The 20333-nt window shown below is 51.1% G+C and overlaps 1 protein-coding gene across 4 annotated transcripts in view; it reads right to left on the reverse strand.

The window, feature by feature from the left end:
- Positions 1-20005, reverse strand: part of WHRN (whirlin) — a 64497-nt gene extending 44492 nt beyond the window's left edge. For all 4 annotated transcript variants that reach the window (XM_079789957.1, XM_079789956.1, XM_079789955.1 and 1 more), the window contains exon 1: positions 18607-20005. In XM_079789957.1, the coding sequence (XP_079646083.1) occupies positions 18607-19224 (618 nt within the window). In that variant the 5' untranslated portion in view covers positions 19225-20005. The remainder of the gene's footprint in view (positions 1-18606) is intronic.
- Between the last annotated feature and the right edge of the window lie 328 nt (positions 20006-20333).

The raw sequence follows: 20333 nt of genomic DNA on the forward strand, positions 1-20333 counted from the left end.
TGCATTCTCCCCAGATCACCCTCCCCCCGGCTTTCTGCACCCATCATGGCCCCTGCGTCCCCAAGGCTCAGGCCACCTGGGGATCGTGCAGTCCTCAGCCACCGCCAGGGGCACCAGGCCATTCGTGTCTCAGGAGGACCAGCGGCTTCCCGCACCAGGGCGAGCCTGGGCAGCCGGCAGCCTCAGGCAGCAGGGCCACCAGAAAGAACTCTGGCTGAGACACAGCGACGACGCAGGCAGGCCCCCGGGGCGCCACGGGCTCGCAGGGTGACCTACGGCCACGGCCTCCTCTCGCTGGGACTCGGTTTTGTCAACCGGCCGTGAGCAGGCTGGACTCACCGAAGGCTGAGGTGCTGCCCCAAGTTCAACTCCACTATCTTCTGGTCCCTGGCTGCACTTAGAAGAAAAGGCAGCACAGACACGCATGGTGGTCACGGGTCATGGCAGCAAAGCGATCAGGGGCACGTGCAGGGACAGACTCCAGGCCTGAGGGCTGCCCCTGGGGGACATCCGGGTTCCCCTTTAGGGAGTGAGCCCTCAGACTGTGGCACCTGGGTGGCTACACGGTCGTTCAACCAGATCTTGAATCCGGGGGCTCTGAGGCTCCGTTATCAGTTGGGAGGGGCCAAGAGGGTTGAAGAACACACCAGAAGGGCAGATGGGGAAGGGCAGGTGTGGCCGGATGCACACCTCAACGCAGCACCGCATCAGTAGTGGAGGTCCCTTTAGGGACCTGAAGGCTGGGGAGACGCCCCGCAATGGGACGATGCTGAGGGCCCTGCCTTCGTAAGCAGCTGCCTACGGCTGGTAAACCACCCAGCTTACAGCTCCGCCTGTGCAGGCTGGTGACTCTCGGTCACCCGTGCCCGCTCGCGCTGCGGCAACCTGCAGAACCAGCCAGCCCCCTGAACCCGCTGCCCGTTAGTCGTGCCCCTCATGCAAGCTGCCACACCTTTCGGCTTCTCCTCTGTAAGATGAAGGCCATAATCCCACTCTCTCTCTCTTTAGTAGAGGCGCCCTACTAGCACCGTGCCTCTCACTTGAGAATTCAATGAGCTGTGGCTAAAGAGAGAAAACATAAGCTTTGGAGAATCCACGGCAAGCAGAGGGTCATCAGAGCGCGGTGCTCTCGTGCCTTTTATCATGTGTTTCGTGGTGAAACTCGACCTAAGGACTTGCGGGCATCCCCCTAAGTCCGAGCAAAGACATCTCCCTCTGACCCGGCAGATGGCACGGCTAAGACACTCCCCGTCACCAGATGACTATTCAGGCAGCATGTTATGATTGCGAAATGTAAATTATATGCGTATGTCTTCAAACTTAACAACTTGCTACTTGGATTAATGCTCTCAGGAGGCAAATTTGTCTCCCTCAGCTCTTCAGAGCTAACTCTGAAACCCCAAAATCACAGACCAGGCTGACATGACTCTGCTTAGCAGAGGCCTGAGAAATAGGCTGGAGAGGGCCATAGTGTAAGGGGCCTAGAGGATGTGTGTTAACGCATGGATGTGCGGATGTCCAAAAAGCATGCACCCAGTGCAAGCATACAGAGGAGCACCAGGCTGTGAGATTACCAGACTATTATCCTGAGGGACGTGTGCAAAGAAAGTGTCCTGGGAAAGCCCTGAGTGAGGACACTCAGGGTGAGTCATCGGCTTATTTCAGGGCGCAGACCTTGCTCGAGGAGCAAGCTCTTCTCTTCTTGGAAAGAGATGCTCCCCCTCGGGATGGGGAGCTGGTCTGAAATCCAGGTAAGTGATCGGGAAGAGAGGCAAGAATGGCACACGCCCCCTCTTGCTGATCCCACCTGGCCTCGCTGGGGCTTGGGGTCCAGACACCCGGGGCCTCAGTCCTGGCTCTGCTGTTTCCTGGCAGTGTGACACAGAACAAATTGCCCAACCTCTCTGTGCCTGTCTCTGCGATTAAAATGCAAAAGCCAAGATGATGATAGCAATCTAGGTGTCACGCCATCAATAGGTGAATCACCTTTTCTGTTTTTCCCCGCTAAAAAAATGCACTTTGAGGCTCTTTCCTCACCAGTTCAATGATGTTAAGCGCATTTTTTTTTTCTGTATTACATCGCAACCCCTGGCAGACATGAACCACCACTGAATTCTCACTCCCCGATTGCTGGACACCATTTAGGTTGTTTCTCGTTGTTGTTGTTTTTTGTTTTGTTTTGTTTTTTGCCAGCACAAACAATGCTATGATAACATAGCTATTACCTGCATCTTGGATCACATGTGCATCTAATTCTCTATATCAGCAACTTTCAACCTTTAACATCTCATGGCACACATAAGCCAATTACTAAAAGTGTACAGCACGCCAAAAAATATATACTTTTGCCAATCTGACAAAAAAAAATAGGTATGATTTTGATTCATTCACACTGGACAGCTATTGTGTTGGCTGTTGTCATTTTTTTAATTGACTATCTAGGGAAAAAGAGGTCAGTGCTCCTGACTAAACAGTCAGGTACTGCATGTTTTAAAAATTCTTGCGGCACACGGGTTGAAAATCGCTACTCTCGTTTGGAGAAAGGTGGAATTCCCTGAGGCAGGGAGCAGTGTGTGTGTTTTCATACGCAACCAGGCCTCTCCCTGTTGTGGTTCCTACAACCACCTGCAGGGGGCAGCACTGTGCCACCTGGGACTATAGAAGGTCGTAATTCCCCTATCTATAGAGGCTGTGGATAGGACTGAATGGGGGCTTTCCAATAATCTTTTCGCAAAGCAGAGTCGCTGTGGTGCAGGTATCCACCCTCCCTGTGCCTCCTTCCACAGGCTCCAGAAATATCAGAGTTTAGGCAAATCTTGGCTCTATCTTCTGACTTTATCTGGGGACTAAAGTACTGCAAAGCACCAAAATATAAAGGTGTCTTGGGTTGAGGACCTCCTGAGAGCTTTTCAGTGGAAGATATACTCACTAGAAAGCCCTTCAAACGAAGTTCCATCTCTTCCCAGCTATGATACTTTAGATAAGGTACTTACTAAGTCGCCTGTGCCTCAGCTTTCTCACCTGTTAAATGGTGCTACTAATGCCTATCCTTATGGAGTTGCATGCAGACAAAATAAGGAGGCCTGATTCAATAATGTACACAAAGCATCTTACACTGGGCTTGGCACATAGTAGCTGCCCAGTAAGTGATGGTTAATGTTACTGGTAATAGCAACATAGCAGTGATGAGCACATGGTTTATTCTTCCCATTGCACAGGGAAGGACGGAGATTGTAGGTCACAGAGAGGATGATCAGAGGCAGGGCTTGAATTTGAATCTCGGACTCTCCAAATTTGTGCCTTTCTCACCATACTACTGTCCATATCTATGGGATATCTATAATAATAAAAGCATAATATGCTAATTAGACCAGACGTCCTTCCGGATGAAGCCGGGCTGCAAGGGAAGCCCAGGTCCCAGGTGCCTGCCAGGGGCCAAAGGGAAGCCCGGGTCCCGGGTGCTGGAGGGAAGCCGGTGCTGGCAGCCGTGGGAAAGAAGGCCTACTCTTGCACAAATTTCGTGCACCGGGCCTCTAGTGCATATATGTTCTTTAGCTGATCAACTTCATCACCTTGAGGGAAGATGGAAATTGGTGATGTGGACTCTGCCTCAGCGGCAGCATATTTTAATGCCATGAGAAAGTAAAGCCCTAATTAGCCCTCTGTCTTCAGAGCTCCTTCCCTCTGCACAGATAACACATTTTTATCTGTGTTAATAACCTTTTAGAGGGACCACGAACTGCAACAGCTTCCCAGCCTCCAAAATCAGTCTCTTCAGGGCAGCCAGAGAGTCCTTCTAAAACGCAAGTGTCTCTTCCCTGCCCCCAAAGTTTCCCACTGCTTCCGATGTAAAATGCAAACTCCTTCCAGTGCATCTCAAGCCCACACAGCTCATCCTGCTGCCTGGCCAGCCTCATCCACAGCCCCTGTCCTCGGCTTTCGTACAGTATCAAGTGCTCTAAGCTATTTGCACATGCTGCTCCCTGACCCTGAAAGAACACATCTCAACATACTTACACAAGTGATTATTTTTATTTACATCTTTCCCAATAAACAGAGAAGGCAGGGCATTTTTCTGATTTGGTTACAGGGGTATCAATAAATATGAAAGATAGGAGTTCATGGATGATTCCACATAGAATGAGAGACAATGAAGAAATGCAATTGAAATAAGACTTCCTCCTGAAATTCACTGCCTTCCACTGAAAGCCAATGAGGAATTTTACCTCTCCTGAAGTACCAATGGGTTCTCTAGTAGAATCTAATAAAGTACTGATTTCCCTTTTTGCCTTGGTTGCTAGGACACTCACAGTTCCATTTAAATATAAATTAGTTGTACATATATTACTAATGAATCTGTAGAGTTTAAAGTGGGTGTTAAATCACACCAATCACAAGGGAGATGCTCAATAAGACAATTACCGAGTGGATGAATGAGTGCTAACGTGCATCTCATGGATTAGACACCTTGCACAAGGAGCTGGAGGCAGAGATACTTTTCACAGACACTTGGGCAACAACTCTGCGTTCTCATTCTACCTCTCACCCTCCGCTCCCCAGAAATCCTTTGCTGCTGCTAACTTTGGTCTAAGAACACATGTCATTTATAAACATTCCCTTAAACAAAAGTCCACAACTTGTTAGTCTCTATTCTTCTGGAATGCTGACCCAAGCAGGTGGTGGTGTGGTAAGAACTCGATGTATACCAAAGTACGGCTCTCTGTGGCCACCTCGCCTCTGTGAGCTGCTACCCCCCCCCCCCCCCCAACCAGGGAATATCAACTAGGCTGCAGAGCAGCCGTGTGAGCCCATCCAAGACCCCATGCAGTTCCACAGAGGATCATGAGACAACACAACAACGTGTGTACGAAGCAAAGATGAACGGAAGCCACTGAGGAAGTGTGAATGCACAGGGATGAGGCCAGAGGAGATGGCAGAAAAATGACAACCTGTTAGGAAGGCGGGAATAGCAGTATCTTCTTTCCCCCTTTTCAGTTTTCGTTAATGCTGTTTAAATTTGCCTTTAATTTGGGCCTCACAGAAAGTAGATTTTTTTAAAAATCAACTGTTCATTCCCTCCACACTCTTTCCTCTATGAGTTTGGCCTTCTCCAGAGGCTCAGCGTGGAGATGCAGGAGGAAACGTCTGCTCACGCTGGCAACGCCAGGATCCCAGAGGCGGGAACAGGGACCTGACATTTCAAGGCCCTGCTCTCCAGCATCTTTGCTCCTAAATGTCTTCGTGAGTCAAGGCTGTGCTCAAAGGAAAAACACGAAGGATCGAAGAGAGGAAAATTGTTGTCCTTGGGGATAATGCCAAGAGAAATTTGCAAGATCGTGACAGAGTGACCATCCTTTGGCAAAGCTACTCACAAAATGAGGACAAAGCAAATTCCAGAAAGATATTGATTCCTTTTTAATGCAATTCTTCAATTACCCACTAAGCTTGGCTTTCAGTCTCTTATAATTTAAGTAAGTTCTTTTACAAATGTTCTTCTAAATTTCGTCTCTTTATCCTTTTCTTTCTTGCTTTGGGGAAAAACTAACACGATCCTAGGAGTCATAAATATAATGGTTTAAGGTGAGCCTCGGTGGGTTTGCGATGGAGTGTTTTGTTGCTAGAATCAATGTGTACAGTGCAACCATCCATCAGGAAAATCCGTCCATATCAATATCACTTTCTCAGCCCATGAGTGGATACACAGATGGGGTGTTTCTCCTCACTGACTCTACATTCCCTCATCAATTCCTGTACATTCTCAGTTAACAAGAGGATAGGCTTCCAATTTAACTCACCCTCAGACTGAAGAATCCAAATTCAAGGTAAATGCATCAACCATCTTTTTTATTTTTAATCTTCACCCGAGGATATTTTTCCCATTGATTTTTAGAGATAGTAGAAAGGAGGGAGGAGAGAGAGTGAGAGGGAAACATTGCCGTGAGAGAAAGACACGTCCACCAGAGAGAGACACATTGATTGGTTGCCTCCCCCATTTGCCCAACCAGGGCTGGGGAACCTGCACCCAAGGTATGTGCCCTAGACTGGGCATAGAATCTGTGACCCGTGGGCCCGTGGGCCGATGCTCTAACCACTTAGCAAACTGGCCAGGGCAAATCAACCATCTCTTAAAAGACTGATAGACTTGATGACATGGAAATGAAAAACTCTTATGATTAAGTGGGTGTAGGACTTCAATAACTTATACACCTGCCCAGCCAGCGTGGCTCAGTGGATTGAGCATTGTCCCATGTACCAAGGGGTTGCTGGTTCTATTCCTAGTCAGGGCATATGCCTGGGTTGCAGGATTAATCTCCGACGTTTCTGTCTTCTCTCCCTCTCCTTTCCTCTCTCTCTAAAAAATCAATAAAGACATATTTTTTAAATGTTATATACCAAAAATAAATGAATATGTTATAGATATTATGTACATTATTGTACATGTTATAATGGTGTATTCAATATATAATATTATATATGCTATAGATTTTCTACATTGCATGCACGTATACAGCTATACAAACAAACATGCTCAGGAGTCCTACTTTCCTATTTAAATTATGCAAATTAAAATAGGATACTTTTTTGTCTATCAGATTGGCAAAAATGGAAAAGAAATATAATATCCAGTGTTGCCAAGGCTGGGAAAAATGAGGCATCTCATCCACTGCTGACGCCGGTAGGAGGGACTGTAAAAACAACAACTCTTCCCCAAGAGCAATCTGGCACAGTTACCAAAGCCGTAAAAACCCGTCTATCCCCTGAGCCAGCGCCACTGTAGAAAGACAGCCCAAGGAATGATCAGAGATGGGCTTAAAGATTTATGTGCAAGGATGTTTAAAGCAGCAATATGGATAATGCCAAAAACAACAAACAGCTCAGGAAGACGAAATTAGTTAAAGAAACAGTGTACCTCTTTGCAATGACGTACTATGCAATCACTGAAAGTCATGGTCTAGAAACATTTATTAAGGTGGGAAAATAGCCATGATGTGCTGTTTGGTGAGAGAAGCAGGCTCCGTATCTATGTTCAGAATGGCCGAGAAAATTCCCAATGCAAACTGACACGCATAGGGACACAGGGGACTTGCTAGTAAAAGGCAGGAGTCAAATTGTCCAACCGTGATTATTTCTGGGTGGAGATTATCCATGATTTTAGTTTTTCTTCCTTTGTGTTTTTCTGGGGTTTCTAAGTTTTCTAAATTGAACTCATATATCGTAGTCATTAAAACACACACACACACACACACACACACACACACACACACACACACACACTTTATCTTAAAAGTCCAGGCTGACTCTTCTACTCCTCATGGTTCCCATGAACCATAAAAACTGGCCCTTTATTTGTCCAGTCCGTGATGGGTTGACAACCACCAGCCTTTTACACGAGGCCCAGGAGACCCCGTTCTCATCCTGTCTCCCCGGCAGACAGCGCGGACAGATTTAGAGACTCCACCCGTCAACGGCATGACTGCATAAGTGCGGGTCTACCCTGATGGGGGTGGAGTTGAGGTTACAGTTCTCCATTTAGCGAATTTCCAACGACAACATACAAAATAAACTCCTGACAAGGGTCAGGGCATGATGAGAGAGATAAGAGAGGAAAAAGGAAAAAAGGCAAAGCGTGCCCAGTGCCACCCCTGCACCCAAAGTCTAGTCAATAAAATGCATAGAGGGGAGGGGGGGGCCGTGGCCCAGGCTGACTGGGTTCCTAGTGGCTCTTCTCATCAAAAGGCTGCAAAACCATTTCCATAAGGAAAAAAAAAAAATCAAGGAAGACACGTGCATCCCCGGAACCCGGGCTCTGGCCAGCACCGGGCAGGCTGCACACCCAGCTCCTCGGTGAGCAGCAGCTGAGAGCCGGGGCCAGGAGCGCACGCTGCGGAGGCAGGAAGGCCTGGGTTCCAGTCTGATCCTGCCACCTCCCACCTGTGTGCTCGGGCTGTCACCGCCCCTTCCCCGTGCCCGGTTTCCTCTTCCTCTCGCGGGGCTGTGGTGAACACTCGGGGGGCAGAGCTCCTGGTGGCCCACGATGACCCTCCCTGGGGGAACCCAGATTTCCTAGTGGCTCTGCATCATAGTTGGGAAGCTTGTTTAAGGTGCCACAGGTGCAAAGTGGCAGAGCAAAGCTTTGAACCCAGAGTGTCTGGCTCCAGGGCCCAGGCTCTAGCATCGTGGGGTGTCACCTCTCTCTTGGTGTTGGGGTGATGAGCACATTCCCTCGAGTCAGCAAAACCTCCGCCACTTTCCATTTTTTTGTGACAAGAGGCAAGTGACAAACTCTTTGCAATTTTGCAAAATGAAGCGGTAAAAGCGGTGCCTACCTCAAACCTGGTCGGGCTGTGGTGAGGTTTAAATGCGCTTATACATAGAGAGTACTGAAAACAGTGCCTGCCTCGTTGTAAGCCAATAGCAAGGTTATCATCATCCCAGAAGCAACCCAAGAAAATACAAAGACATATATTATCCGTGTCATGACAGGGGTGAGGCCGGCTGAGGGGGAGCGGAGAAGGCTCCCAGCTGCCCCCATCTTTGGGTTCGAGGGAAGGTCTGCTGGGAGCATGCGCTGGGGCCGCAGGCATCCACAGGTGGAGAGAAATAAAGCCTTGTCTCAGAGGAGGGTGTGCTGCTTGCCTGGCCAAGTGTGGTTAAGGGTGAGGCTCAGCCTCTGCCCCGCAGGCCCCCAGCTCCAGTGCAAGGCCCTGGGTAGGCCGGGGCTTGATGGGACCCAAATTTAGGAAGTTAGCCCTGCCTCCCGGGTGCTGAATGCACTGGTGGGCAGATGAGCGAGATGGGAGACAGAGAGACAGTGAGGAGGGCGCTGTAGCTCGCAGTGGCGATGGTGGAGAACAGGGAAGTGTGGCCTGAGATGTGCTGGGGAGGTCAAGCCTGGAGGGTCTAATCTGGCCACATCCCCAGCAGGGGACCGTGGAGAAGAGTAGGTCAAGGTTACTAACTTGGGAAATGTCACGGTCGGAGGTCGAGAGGAGAGGTACCACCAGGGGGTCAGCCATGTGCCAGGACTTCCAGGGCAAATAAAGGTTCCTAATACTGGACAGAGTTGAAAATAGGAATGAAAAAAAAAAAGGAGGCCCAGATCCTGTTCAGAGACAATACAGCTAGGAGATGGGTGAAGATACAGACACTTGGTGTGAGAAGGAATTTGAGGGCCATCTGAGCATCCTGACCTTCCCAGCAGAGGATTGGAGGGACCCTTGGAAGTGGGAGAGGGTTCAGGAGAGTTGGGAGAAATCTGGGAAAGGTCCGGGGACCCCTGAGAAGAAAGAGGAGGGAGGCAAAAGGAGGGAGATGGGGAAAAGGGGAAAAGTCACGTTGGGTCCAGACACAACAAAGGACACCACCCCCTCCCTCGGGGCCAGGAGGATAGAAATGCAGAAGACAAACCTCCCCCCCCAGGGACTTACGAGAGAAGCTTCCCTCCCTCCACAGGAGGGTAATTTCTGAAAGCTGGACCACTTTTCTTCTCTTCATCAGAAACCTCTTAATGAATCCTCGCATACCATTTCAGATGTGGTCCAAATAAATTACCGGGCTTTTTAAAGTGCCGATGCCCATGTTGTCAAATCACCACTTCCACCTGCATTAATTGCTTTGATGGGTTCTGGAAACAGCCTCCTCCTCTCCCTCCTCGTCAGGGCCCCTGGGAGGCCAGCCCATCGGGGAAGAATGCTGGAAACAAGGTTGGGAATGCAGTGGGTCCAGGACAGCGCTGTCACACACTGACCTCTGGGCCATGCATCTGTCTTGCCTCCCATTTTTAAGGGCAGTCGGGACACACAATTCCATCCCGCCACTGGGCTTGATTACTGCTGTGAAATGAAAATGCAGAGACTAAAATGCAGATAGGAGACATTTTTAAAGAAACTCTGTCTATATGGGAATATTAACTACATTTAGTAAATGACTCTGCAATTCAAACCGCTCTCAGTCCCAGTATTTTTCCCCCCAATAGCACTATTTCTTTTTCCAACTAAGCAGACACAACAGAAGAGTTTCAAAGCCAAGCGAACGCAGTCGATAACATTTTTCATCACAATGCCTGCAGCGGGACCTCCGTGGCCATAGTTTTTCAGCGCTGGATGTGCAGCGGCGACAAGGACCGTTTGTGAGGACGGCAAGGCAGGCTCAAGGATGGAGAGTCTGAGTCACAGAGAGGCAAAGGGAGCTGCCCAAGGTCACAGCCAAGCACACTCTCAGATGAACCCAGGTCCATCTCCAAAAGCCATCTCTAACCTCTTGGGTGCAGACCTCCCTTCCCTTGATTTTCCAAAAGATCAGCTGACTGTGCGCCTCTGGACGCATGCTCCAAAAACGGCTAAGGGTGAGGACAGGGTGGGTCTGCGTCTCTGGTCAAGGCTAAGTGGATGCATGGGGAAGGGGGAGCGAGCGACGCTAAGGGAAGGCAGTGCCTCCCACACCTCAGTGTGGTGAAGACTTGCCTGGGGTCTTGTTACCTTTCAGTTAAGCTGCCTTGGTGAACCACTCCTTCTAAGACCCCAAGACCCAGGCCTTTGATGTCACGGCACTGTGTCACTGTGTTCCTCCCCTTGAGCCCTCAGCTTCACATCTAGAGGCTTGTCTACGGAAGCCGAAACATTGGCTTTGCATTCAAAGTGGGGAGGATGCTGATATTAGGAAAACTCAGGTGGGGAGGCGACATAGCTACAAAACTGGCTGCCAGCCGAAGCAAAGCCATAGCCAATTCGGCAGACGGAACACACATTCTCAAAGGGGAAAGGAGGCTAGGGGGCTGGAGCTGGAAAAGAAGGGGGGGGAAAGCCCATTTATGCATTCTCGGTAGAGAATAAAGCAGCTTTTAAACACACGAGTGCTTAGCAGGGCCTTGGCCTTCACCTGAAATGCTGCGGTTTCTTGAAACCTGAACAGTGTTGTTGTTGTTGTTCTGGTTGTATTTAAAAACAAAAAGCCAGAAGATACACCTCACCCAAAATTGGCTCATTGATTGCTTCAGAATGCATAAATGATTCTATTTCGGAATCACAGGCACAGTCAGGCTCGTAAACAACCCACTTCTGGAAATGTGGTTTTGATATGAAGAGCAAAGTGACACATGAACTGCAGAGGGTGAAAAAAGCTGTTGCCCACCAGGACACAGACCACATTTTTTTTTAAAGGCCTTTCTCTAAAACACAGCTGATCCTTGAACAACACGGGGGTTAGGGACAGGGATGCCCGTGCAGTAACGTAGGTTGGCCCTCTGCATACTCGGATTCCCAGTCACCGGTTGATCCTAGAACAATGTGAGTTTGAACTGTGTGGGTCAACTGAAAAAAAAAAATCAAAAAAATCCATGTATAAGTGGACCTGCTCCGTTCAAACCAGGCTGTTCAAGGTCAACTGTAGTAGCAGAGGGCTTCCTATTTACCAAAGTTTTTACACCTTTTATGTCATTTGATCACAGCCATCCCGGGAAGGAGGCAGCTGGGCGGCGGCTATGCCCATTTCACAGCTCCAGAGACCGAGTTCAGAGATTCGTGTGATGTGCCCACAGCCACACTGCCAGCTTCATGGTAAAGCATACACTAGATCCTATGTCTTCCTCGACTTTCCTACCCAGCACCTGCTATGCTGCAACACACGGACTTTCTTCAGGTGGCACACTCAGGAACCAAGGCACCCTGAACTCACCAGCCCTGCCCTGGGAGCAAGGTCATGCCATTCACTCGGCTAATATTTATCTCGTTATTAGAGCACCGACTATGCGCCAGGCGCTGCGGAGGTACTGGGTGTGTCGCTGAGCAATGCAGACCAGATTCTGTTCTTGGAGCTTACTCGTAGCGGGGAAGGCAGATGATAAACATAGCGAACCGAAGCGTCCTAGACAAGGGCACTGAAGGAAACTGAAGCAGGTTAGGGGGTGGGGGGATGGAGGGATGGGGTGGTAGTGAGGGGTGCTGCTTTGAAGAGGGAGGCAGGGCTATGGAGGTATGCAGATACCATAACACTTAAACCACTAGATGACCTGTGGCCATGGGTAGATCCATGACCCCCCCCCCGACCTCACCTCACTCCCCCATCCCCCCAACATGGTTCCCTGAGGACAGGGGCCTGTACCGTCCATCTCTGACTTCCAGCCTCAGGCCTGGCTGTGCTAAGTGCTGCCCAGAGCTGAATGGACAAAGGGTTCTGCATGCCGATGAGCTGGGCTAACACATGCCCCGTTCCCTTGATGCGGGGGCATCAGACTCCCCACTTAGTAAAATGAAGCCTTTGGGTGGTTCTTAAAAGGCCCTGATATGCCAGGCACCAGCAGTGATGCCAGCCTGCTTCCTGCAGTGGGTGTCACTGTCTCCAGGAGGCTGGCTACAGAGCCTGGGGCTGGTTCCCTCAGGAGGTGAGGCCCAAGGGCCACCTACTTCCTAACCCCAACGGGGAACCTGGGCTAGTCCGTTTTCCCTCCTTGAGCACGACCTCCTCGCCTCCCTGCCTCTGCTGGGAGGGAGAAAGCAGCTGGCACATGGTAGACACGCACTAACGTCAGCCTCCCCGCTTCCCAGTAGAGTTGCAGTAAAGCAAAGTTTGAAAACGAGTGCACTGGCCTCAAGGTGCCACGTCCTGCAGCTGGCACCAGGGGTGCACGGGAAACAAACGGAGAGTCTGACTCCCGCTCCTCGCACCCTTTCCACCTGCTGTGCTATAAACGTAAAACGGGCCGTCTGCGGCACAGGAATCTAAAACGCAGCCCCAGCCCTGCAGGGCACTTAGAAGTCTGTGAGGGCTCTGGGTTAATATCAGCTTCTTGCTTGCGGGGCGGGGGGGGGGGGGGGCCGCGGGGGGGGAGGGGTGTTAAAAAAAGGATCAGTTTGAAATATTTGCATTTCAGTCTCCAGCTACCTCCAGCCATTAAATGCTATTGCTTCTCATCAGAGCGTCTGGTCCTTGCCGGGCACCAGTCTGGGAGACCCTGAGCAGTGGACTCCCAGGTCGTCAAAGAGCTTGTAGGAAAGCCAGCTAGAGTGTCAACCCCTGCGGACGCCTGCTTCAGGGCAAAGCCCTCTGCGTGTCGGCGGGGGGACTGTGACTCGGAGGAGATGCGCATGTGCTGTGAGCATGAACAAACAGGCGTGTGAAGGGATGCATGCACTTGACGGGTGCGTACAGGCTGCGTGCTGTGTGGCTGGAGGCAGGCGGAGGTGGGAAGCAACAATACACAAAATCCAATTGGTCGGGGGTTAAAGGATCACACTTATCTTTGCAGCTCCATCCACATGACGACTCCACGGCAGGTAATAAACAACGCCGGGTTTGCTGGAAGAAGGGGTGGGGGTGGCGACGGAAAAACCAGAAGCTGGCGCCGGAGTGATTATCTCTTTCATGACCATCTTAAAGTCAGGAGGCGGGGATCTTCTACTATAAAAATATCAATCCTTAATAAATAAAGGCATTCTCTCGCACCCTGCAAAACGCTTCTTTGACTCGAACGGTAAATAAGCAATTAAAAGGATGTTTGTACGACACAGGCACCAGCATTTTCTAAAACCCTAAGGATCCGAGCTTGAGCCAAAGAGACAAGGCTAAATTAATGGACCCTCTCCATGTACTGTGTCACCCTCTGGATCCAGCACCCAGCATCTATTCAAGAAAGGGCTTATTAATAGTGAGCTTTCAACCTGTCACTGCTGGCAGGACCCGCAGGACCCAAGACAGAGTGCGGAGCCGGGGGAAAGTCCTCGCATACCCATGAGCCTATTAGCCCGGCTTCCAGAGCGGAATGCAGGAATGACACCGGGGAGAAGCGTGTTTCAGACACAACGCTGGAAGTGGCTAATAATGTCTAATAGCTCCAGCTAACCGTGTGCAATGGGAAGATGACAAATGTGTCACTGAGAACATGCTGGGCCACACACAATGACATATTAATACAGACAGATTCTTCCCGGGTTACTCTGCAAAAGAAGGGAGGGTGTGATGATAACTCTAATTAAGCCAAAGGGCCGGCCACTGTTTTGAACTTCTGGAACGTTTCGAATTCTAATATGCTCCTTGGATGCTCCCGGGGGGGGGCGGGGACGCAGAGACTGTAAGGAAGCCATTTAATTTTTACCCAGATGAAACACACAGATGTACACCCATCCCACCCCCCTTTCTGCTCCCTGCTACCGGCAGAATCAAGGGCTCAGAAAGCAAGTGGGTAAGTGAACTTGATTTTGAGTGCTCCCAGGGCAGAGCACTAATCCTACTGCACGCATAATCCTGTTATCATTTCCCCCTTTAATCTGGAATGGCATCGGGGTTGGTGTTCTTGGGTCGAGGGACCGCAGTCAAGTTCTCCTCAGTACAGCGTGTAACCCATCAATTTCCTGATATAGTAGGAGGCTACACAGTGCCAAGATTCTCATCTTCCAATCCTTCGCCAACTCTCTTTACTCTGCCTTAAACGAAAGCAATTCCAAAAGAACAAGAAAACATCGCCACGGACATCCTAAATGCCTTGTGGGCAGCACTTAACGGAGCAAATCACCGACTGTCTGAGCTGGAAGAGACCTTGGCCCACCCACCCTAGGACACAGAGAGGGTCGGGGACTGGCCCAAGGTCACGCAGCAAGTGTGCCGCAGAGTCCAATGCATCATCCCTGGTCCGTGGACTCCTTGGCCAATTTGTCAAGCGTTTTTGGCTGAAGACCTTTGAAAGGTCTCCTTTTTTATTGTTATTAGCTTGGCTCCTGTTCATTCGAGATAGATTTTTTCAAAATCCAAACGTTTCAACGTAATTGCAAATAGTAACTGGCTTGCCTTATCTACACCTGTCACTGCTGATGTAGCAAACAGGCTTCAAGAGACGGATGGGAGCCCCGCCGGACACGGGCCCAGGGTGACAATGGAGGCTTGACTTGCAGAGAGAGAAGGGGAAAACACTGCCAACGCTCAGTCTCCTCTGCTCCCTGGGAGGAGGTGAGCCTCTCTGACTCATAAACTCTTAAGTAACTTGATTCCTAAAATTCAATTTCCTTTTTATTACACATACACGATGCATCTCTGCTTTGGGAAGCTCAGAGGCTCTTTCCCCCCCTCTTTCTATCAGCAGAAGAAAAACAAAGATTTTAAGATGGAAAACACATCTCCTTAATAGCTAAAACATGGAAACAACCTAAGTGTCTATGGACAGATGAATGGAGAAAGTGACTGTATAGAGAATATTATTCAGCCATAAAAAGGAAGGTCATTCTGTCATTGGTGACAACATGGATGAACCTGGAGGACATTAGGCTAAGTTAAAAAAGACAGAGAGAGAAAGACAAATACTGTGTGACCTCACGTATATGTGGAATCTAAAAAAGTCAAATTCATGGAAGTAGAGATGGGGGCCAGGGGGTGGGGGGAATGGGGAGATGTCGGACAAAGGTACAAACTTTCAGTTATAAGGTGAGTAAGTTCTAATGCACAGTTAACTAATGCCAATAGTTAACAATTCTATTATTGTATACTTGGACATTTGCTGAGAAGAGTACATCCTAAGTGTTCTTAGCACAAAAATAAAATAACTATGTAAGGTGATGGATATGTAAATTAGCTTGATAATAACTTTACAATGTATAGGTATATCACATCATCACATTGTACACCTTAAATATGTACCGTTTTTATTTTTCTATTATACCCAATAAAGCTGAAGGAAAAGCAAAATAAACAAACAAACAAGCAGTCAGCCCTCCGTGTCCTCAGATACAAAACTCAAAGAAAACAGACTCATAGAATGGTTACCAGAGGTGAAGGGGTGGAGAGTGGATCAAAAAAGTGAGGGGGAATATAGTCAATAATATTGTAATACGTTTGCTAGATGATTACTAGAATTAGTGAAGTGATCACATTGTAAAGTATAAAAATGTTGAATCACTATATTGTACACCTGAAACTAAACTAATATAACATTGTATACCAGCTATACTTAAATAAAAAAAATTTTTTTTAAAGATCGACTAAGGGACTTGAGCATCCTCAGATTTCGGTATCTGTGGGAGGTCCTAGAACCAATCCCCCATGGACACAGAAGGACGACTGTAAGTAAATAAAATAAAATGGAAGAAAAAAAGAAAACACATCTTATACTAAGTGTGATGTGGTGTCTTGGAGCATAAAAAAGATATAAGCAGAAAACCCAGTGACATGTGAGGGAAGCCTGAAGTCTGCTGAATAGGAATGTGCCTTCACCATAAACTCTGACCTGTGCCCTCCTGCGCAGCAGCTGACACAGGGGCTGGGAGTGGAAGCCCTGGTTCAGGGCAGTCTGTACCTCGTAGGGAAGCCAGGCCTCTGTGGGCTCCCCGTTAGGGGGCTGAATACCCCGAATGCTGTGGAAATGTGCCCAACAGCTCCAGGTGTTCTGAACTGGTCCCTGAAACTGCCTGCCCAGCCTGCAACCTCAGGCGGAGGCGCTCCAGGAGGCCCCGAGACAGGTCCCGCCTCCTCCGGTTTAAATTCCACCCACGGAAAGTCTGTCCCCCTTTCTCCCTGGAGTTAAGGTGACACAAAGCAGCACCCGTTTTTGCCTGTTGCTTCCGGAGGGTCCACATGGGTACATTCCGGGCAGGTTATGAGTCTGCACTGGCAGGAAGGGGGGGCACCCCTGACACAGGAGCTCCTTCTGCCTTAGCAGGCGCCTCCCAGGAAAAGTGACAGGGACGGAGCTCCCACAGGCCCCCACCCAAGGGCAGTTCTGCTCCGACCAACCTCTCCCCCTGGCAAGAATTAGTTCTGGGGCTTCAGAAACGATGGCATGGAGAGCTTAGGTTTTACTCTGGAAGCAAGCAGAGTAAATACACGAGCTAAGGCCTGCTGCTGCTAGGAATGAACACACGCTGGTGTACAGCTCAGGAAGGCTCTGGCAGAAGGTGCAGAGTGTAATCGGTGAAATGCAGGAGGCCGGGCTGAAACTCTCAGCCAAGCAGCTCAGCCTTACAGGCATGGCCGAGCCTGGGGAAGAATTAAAGGGAGAGTCTGTGTTTTTAATGTCCAGGTTACCTGAGGCCTTCCCGAAGTCTATCACCTCCTGATGATTAAGTTACGCGGGTCTTTCTTTAATTGCCACTAAAACTGAATCCACATTTATAAATGCCCATCTGGGCCAAGTATCTTTCAAGTGTCAATTCATCATCTGGGAACTCCAGATCATTTAGGGCCAAAGGCTAATGGGTTATTTCTTTATAAATATATGGAATGTCAGCTAAAGGGAAAAGATTAATGTGGGGGGGAGGCGACCGAGAGGAGGATAGGTGCATGCAAATCCACAAGGAGCTTTGTCTACTGCACCCACACACCCCAAAACACAAACTGATCAGCCTTTTGCCAGAAGCAGCAAATAAGTTTCCAAATCCTCAGGGGCCTCCCTGAGGGGGCAGAGGGATTGGGGAGCAAATAAGGGAAGGTCAAGGTCAGCGATGGGATGGTCATGTCCCAGGTGAACAGTCAGTCACTGAACAGCACACAAGCAGCAGCCCTGCACCTCTGCTGCCTAAGCGTTTCCCAGCAGCCAGCAGGCCCTCAGCTGGAGTTCAAAACACCTGCGCTGAGGAGGACCAGAGGCAGGGGCGAGGGGCAGGGGGGTGAGAAGCTGGGTCACAGGCCCGCCCTCACCCCTGAGAAGCATTGTCCTTGCAGAAGCAGAGAGTGTCACTGTTGCTTTTCCCCAAAACTCTTCACTTCTTGAACGCAAAGGTGTGTCCGTGTGTGTGTGTGTGTGTGTGTGTGTGTGTGTGTGTGTGTATGAGTGCAAGGCATCCTTGAATTCACACAAGACCAACACTATCCATCTCATACTCCAACTGGTTTTCAAACGCCCTGGGAATGAGGTTAGCAAACACACACACACACACACACACACACACACACACACACATTCCTTTAAACAGCATGGTTAAATCCCTAGAAGCTTGTGGTCCTAAGGTTATATTTCTCAATTAACAAAAAGTACAATTACTCTCAAGAGAGCGGGGGATATGTCTTTGACATTCAGGCAGGGGCTTCATTTCCAACGAGGTCAGGGACTCTTATCTGGTCCTGATGCCCCATTTCCCAAGTGGAGAACAGGAGGCTCTGAGAGGACAAATGACTTGGCCCGGAATACACACCCTGGTCCACAAAGGGCAGGGTTAGGCCAGAGTTCTTCGGATCACCAGCACAGCCTCCTGGGGCCACTTGGAGCGAACAAAACTTTCTTTTAGGGGCAAAAGCCTACAGAATAATGAGAATAACCGCAAAAGCAGAAGACACCCACGGATTACTAACTATGCCAGTGGAGACCATACCTTTCAATGCTCATAAGAATCCACAACTCTTTCCACTTTGTGATCCGACATTTACCCAAATGTTTGATAAGGTCTGTCTCCCACTCATAAAGCCTTTATGCCCAAGGGAAGGCAGGATCCAGATCTGCTTTGCCCATCACTATATCCCATTGCCTGGCATGTATTTGCTCAATAAACTAGATGTTCCTGTTTTAAAGAAATATTTTTAAGAAAAATGAAGCCCAGAAAGGTCAAGTGAGTTGCCTAAGGACACACAGCATGGAGCTACTGCCACTAGGAGTAGCTGCCCCTGAACTCATCCCCCAAACCAGAACCCTACCTTGACGGCCTCAGCGTGGGTCACCCGGGACAGGGATTTGTCATTGACACGCAGAATCTGGTCCCCGACTTTCAGTCCTTCCTTCTCAGCCAGAGAGCCTGGCTCCACCAGCGACACATAGATGCCCACGCCATGCTCCGAGCCCCCGCGGATGCTGAAGCCCAAGCCCTCATGGGCCTTGGCGCGCCTCAGGCTCACCAGGCGCACCTCCCCGGGCCCCGCGCCGTCGGGGCCGCCCCACGCGGGTTGCCTGTAGGGGGCGGTGGCGGGCAGGTAGAGGCCCTCGGCGGTGTACTGGTCAAAGAGCAGCTGGTCGGAGCGCGGGATGACCAGCCGCAGCATGGGTAGCAGGCGCCGCTTGACCGGGCTGTCCAGCAGCACGCGCAGGGTGCTCACCAGGTCGAAGACGTTGCGGCGCGCGTGGTAGGCGTTCAGGCAGTGCGTGAACTGCTCCCGCTCCGCCTCGCTCAGCAGCGCGGTCAGCGCCTGGTGCAGCTGGCGCACGTTCCCGGACAGCAGTCGCAGCCCCGCGTGCCCTCCGCCGCCCGCCCGGGCCGCCGAGCCCAGCGAGCCGGTGGAGGACGAGCTCACCGACAGGCCGTCCAGCTGCGCGTTCATCTCCCCGCCGAGGGCCGGGCGGACTCGGGGCGCGTGGTGGGGCAGCGGCTGCGCTCGCCGGCGCCGGTGCGACAGCGGGATCCGGGGAGCACGGAGGTCGCGGCTGGCGTCTGGGTTTGGGGGCGGCGTGGGGGGCACGAGGACGACGACTGGAGTCCGGGCTTGGGGGTGCGGAAGCAGTGTCTGAATCCTGGGGGGGGGGGGGGGGGGGTCAAGAAGATCTCTGCTGAGAGTCCCAGGCGCGCGAAGACTGAGGGGGTCGCGAAACTGGAGTCCGCGGGTGCAGAGACGGCGGCGGGTGTCCCGGCAAGGCAGGCACGGCGACGGGATCCCGGGTGACACGGGTTGGCGGCTGGAGCGGGAGGTCGCGGAGACTGCGGCTGGAGTCCGGGGGGACGCGGAGGGAGCAGTTACATTCTGCAGGGCACAGAGATGGCTGGAGTGGGGGGCGCGGCAAAGCTGACCGCCCCGTCACACCAGGCCCGGGGCTCCCCCAGCCAGGCCGCCCGTTCCTCTCGGGCTGGGGGACCCCAAAATCATAAGTTGGGATGGAGGTGCTCTAGTCCCTGAGCCCCCCGAATCGCAGCCGGTGGGGCCGCGCGGGCGTCCGGCAGGGGAAGCGGGGCATGTCCGGGGCAGCCCCGGGAAGCAGCAGCCCGGGGACCCCCGCGCCCCTGCACCGCCCGGGGCACAGACGGAGCCGCGCGGCCGCGAGCCCGGACTTTGGGAACTGTTGAGCCGCCGGGGCCGATCTTCCAGCGAGTTCCGACGCCGTCGCCGTCGCCTGCCCAGCCTCGGCCCCGCCCCCTGGCCCCGCCCCTCCCCCCGCCCTCTCCCCGCGGGCTTTTCAGGAAATGACGTCCCACCTCGCGCCTGGCGGTTGCCTGGAAACGGGGTGAAACAGTCCGGCCCCAGGGAAGAAAGGGGTGAAAGTGGGGGTGGGGGTGGGCGGAGCTCCCGGGGCACTGTGATCCCCCTCCAATTTTCCAGAGGGAGTGAAGAGTGAACCTCAAAACCGCTCTTCCGCGATGGAAGCAGGTGCGTTAGGGTCGCTTTGGAGCAATTAGCCAACCAGCTAATTCACAATCGTGGCGGAAAATAGCCAACTT

This window comes from Cnephaeus nilssonii (assembly GCF_951640355.1).
Source record: "Cnephaeus nilssonii genome assembly, chromosome: 14".
Classification (NCBI taxonomy): Eukaryota; Metazoa; Chordata; class Mammalia; order Chiroptera; family Vespertilionidae; genus Cnephaeus; species Cnephaeus nilssonii.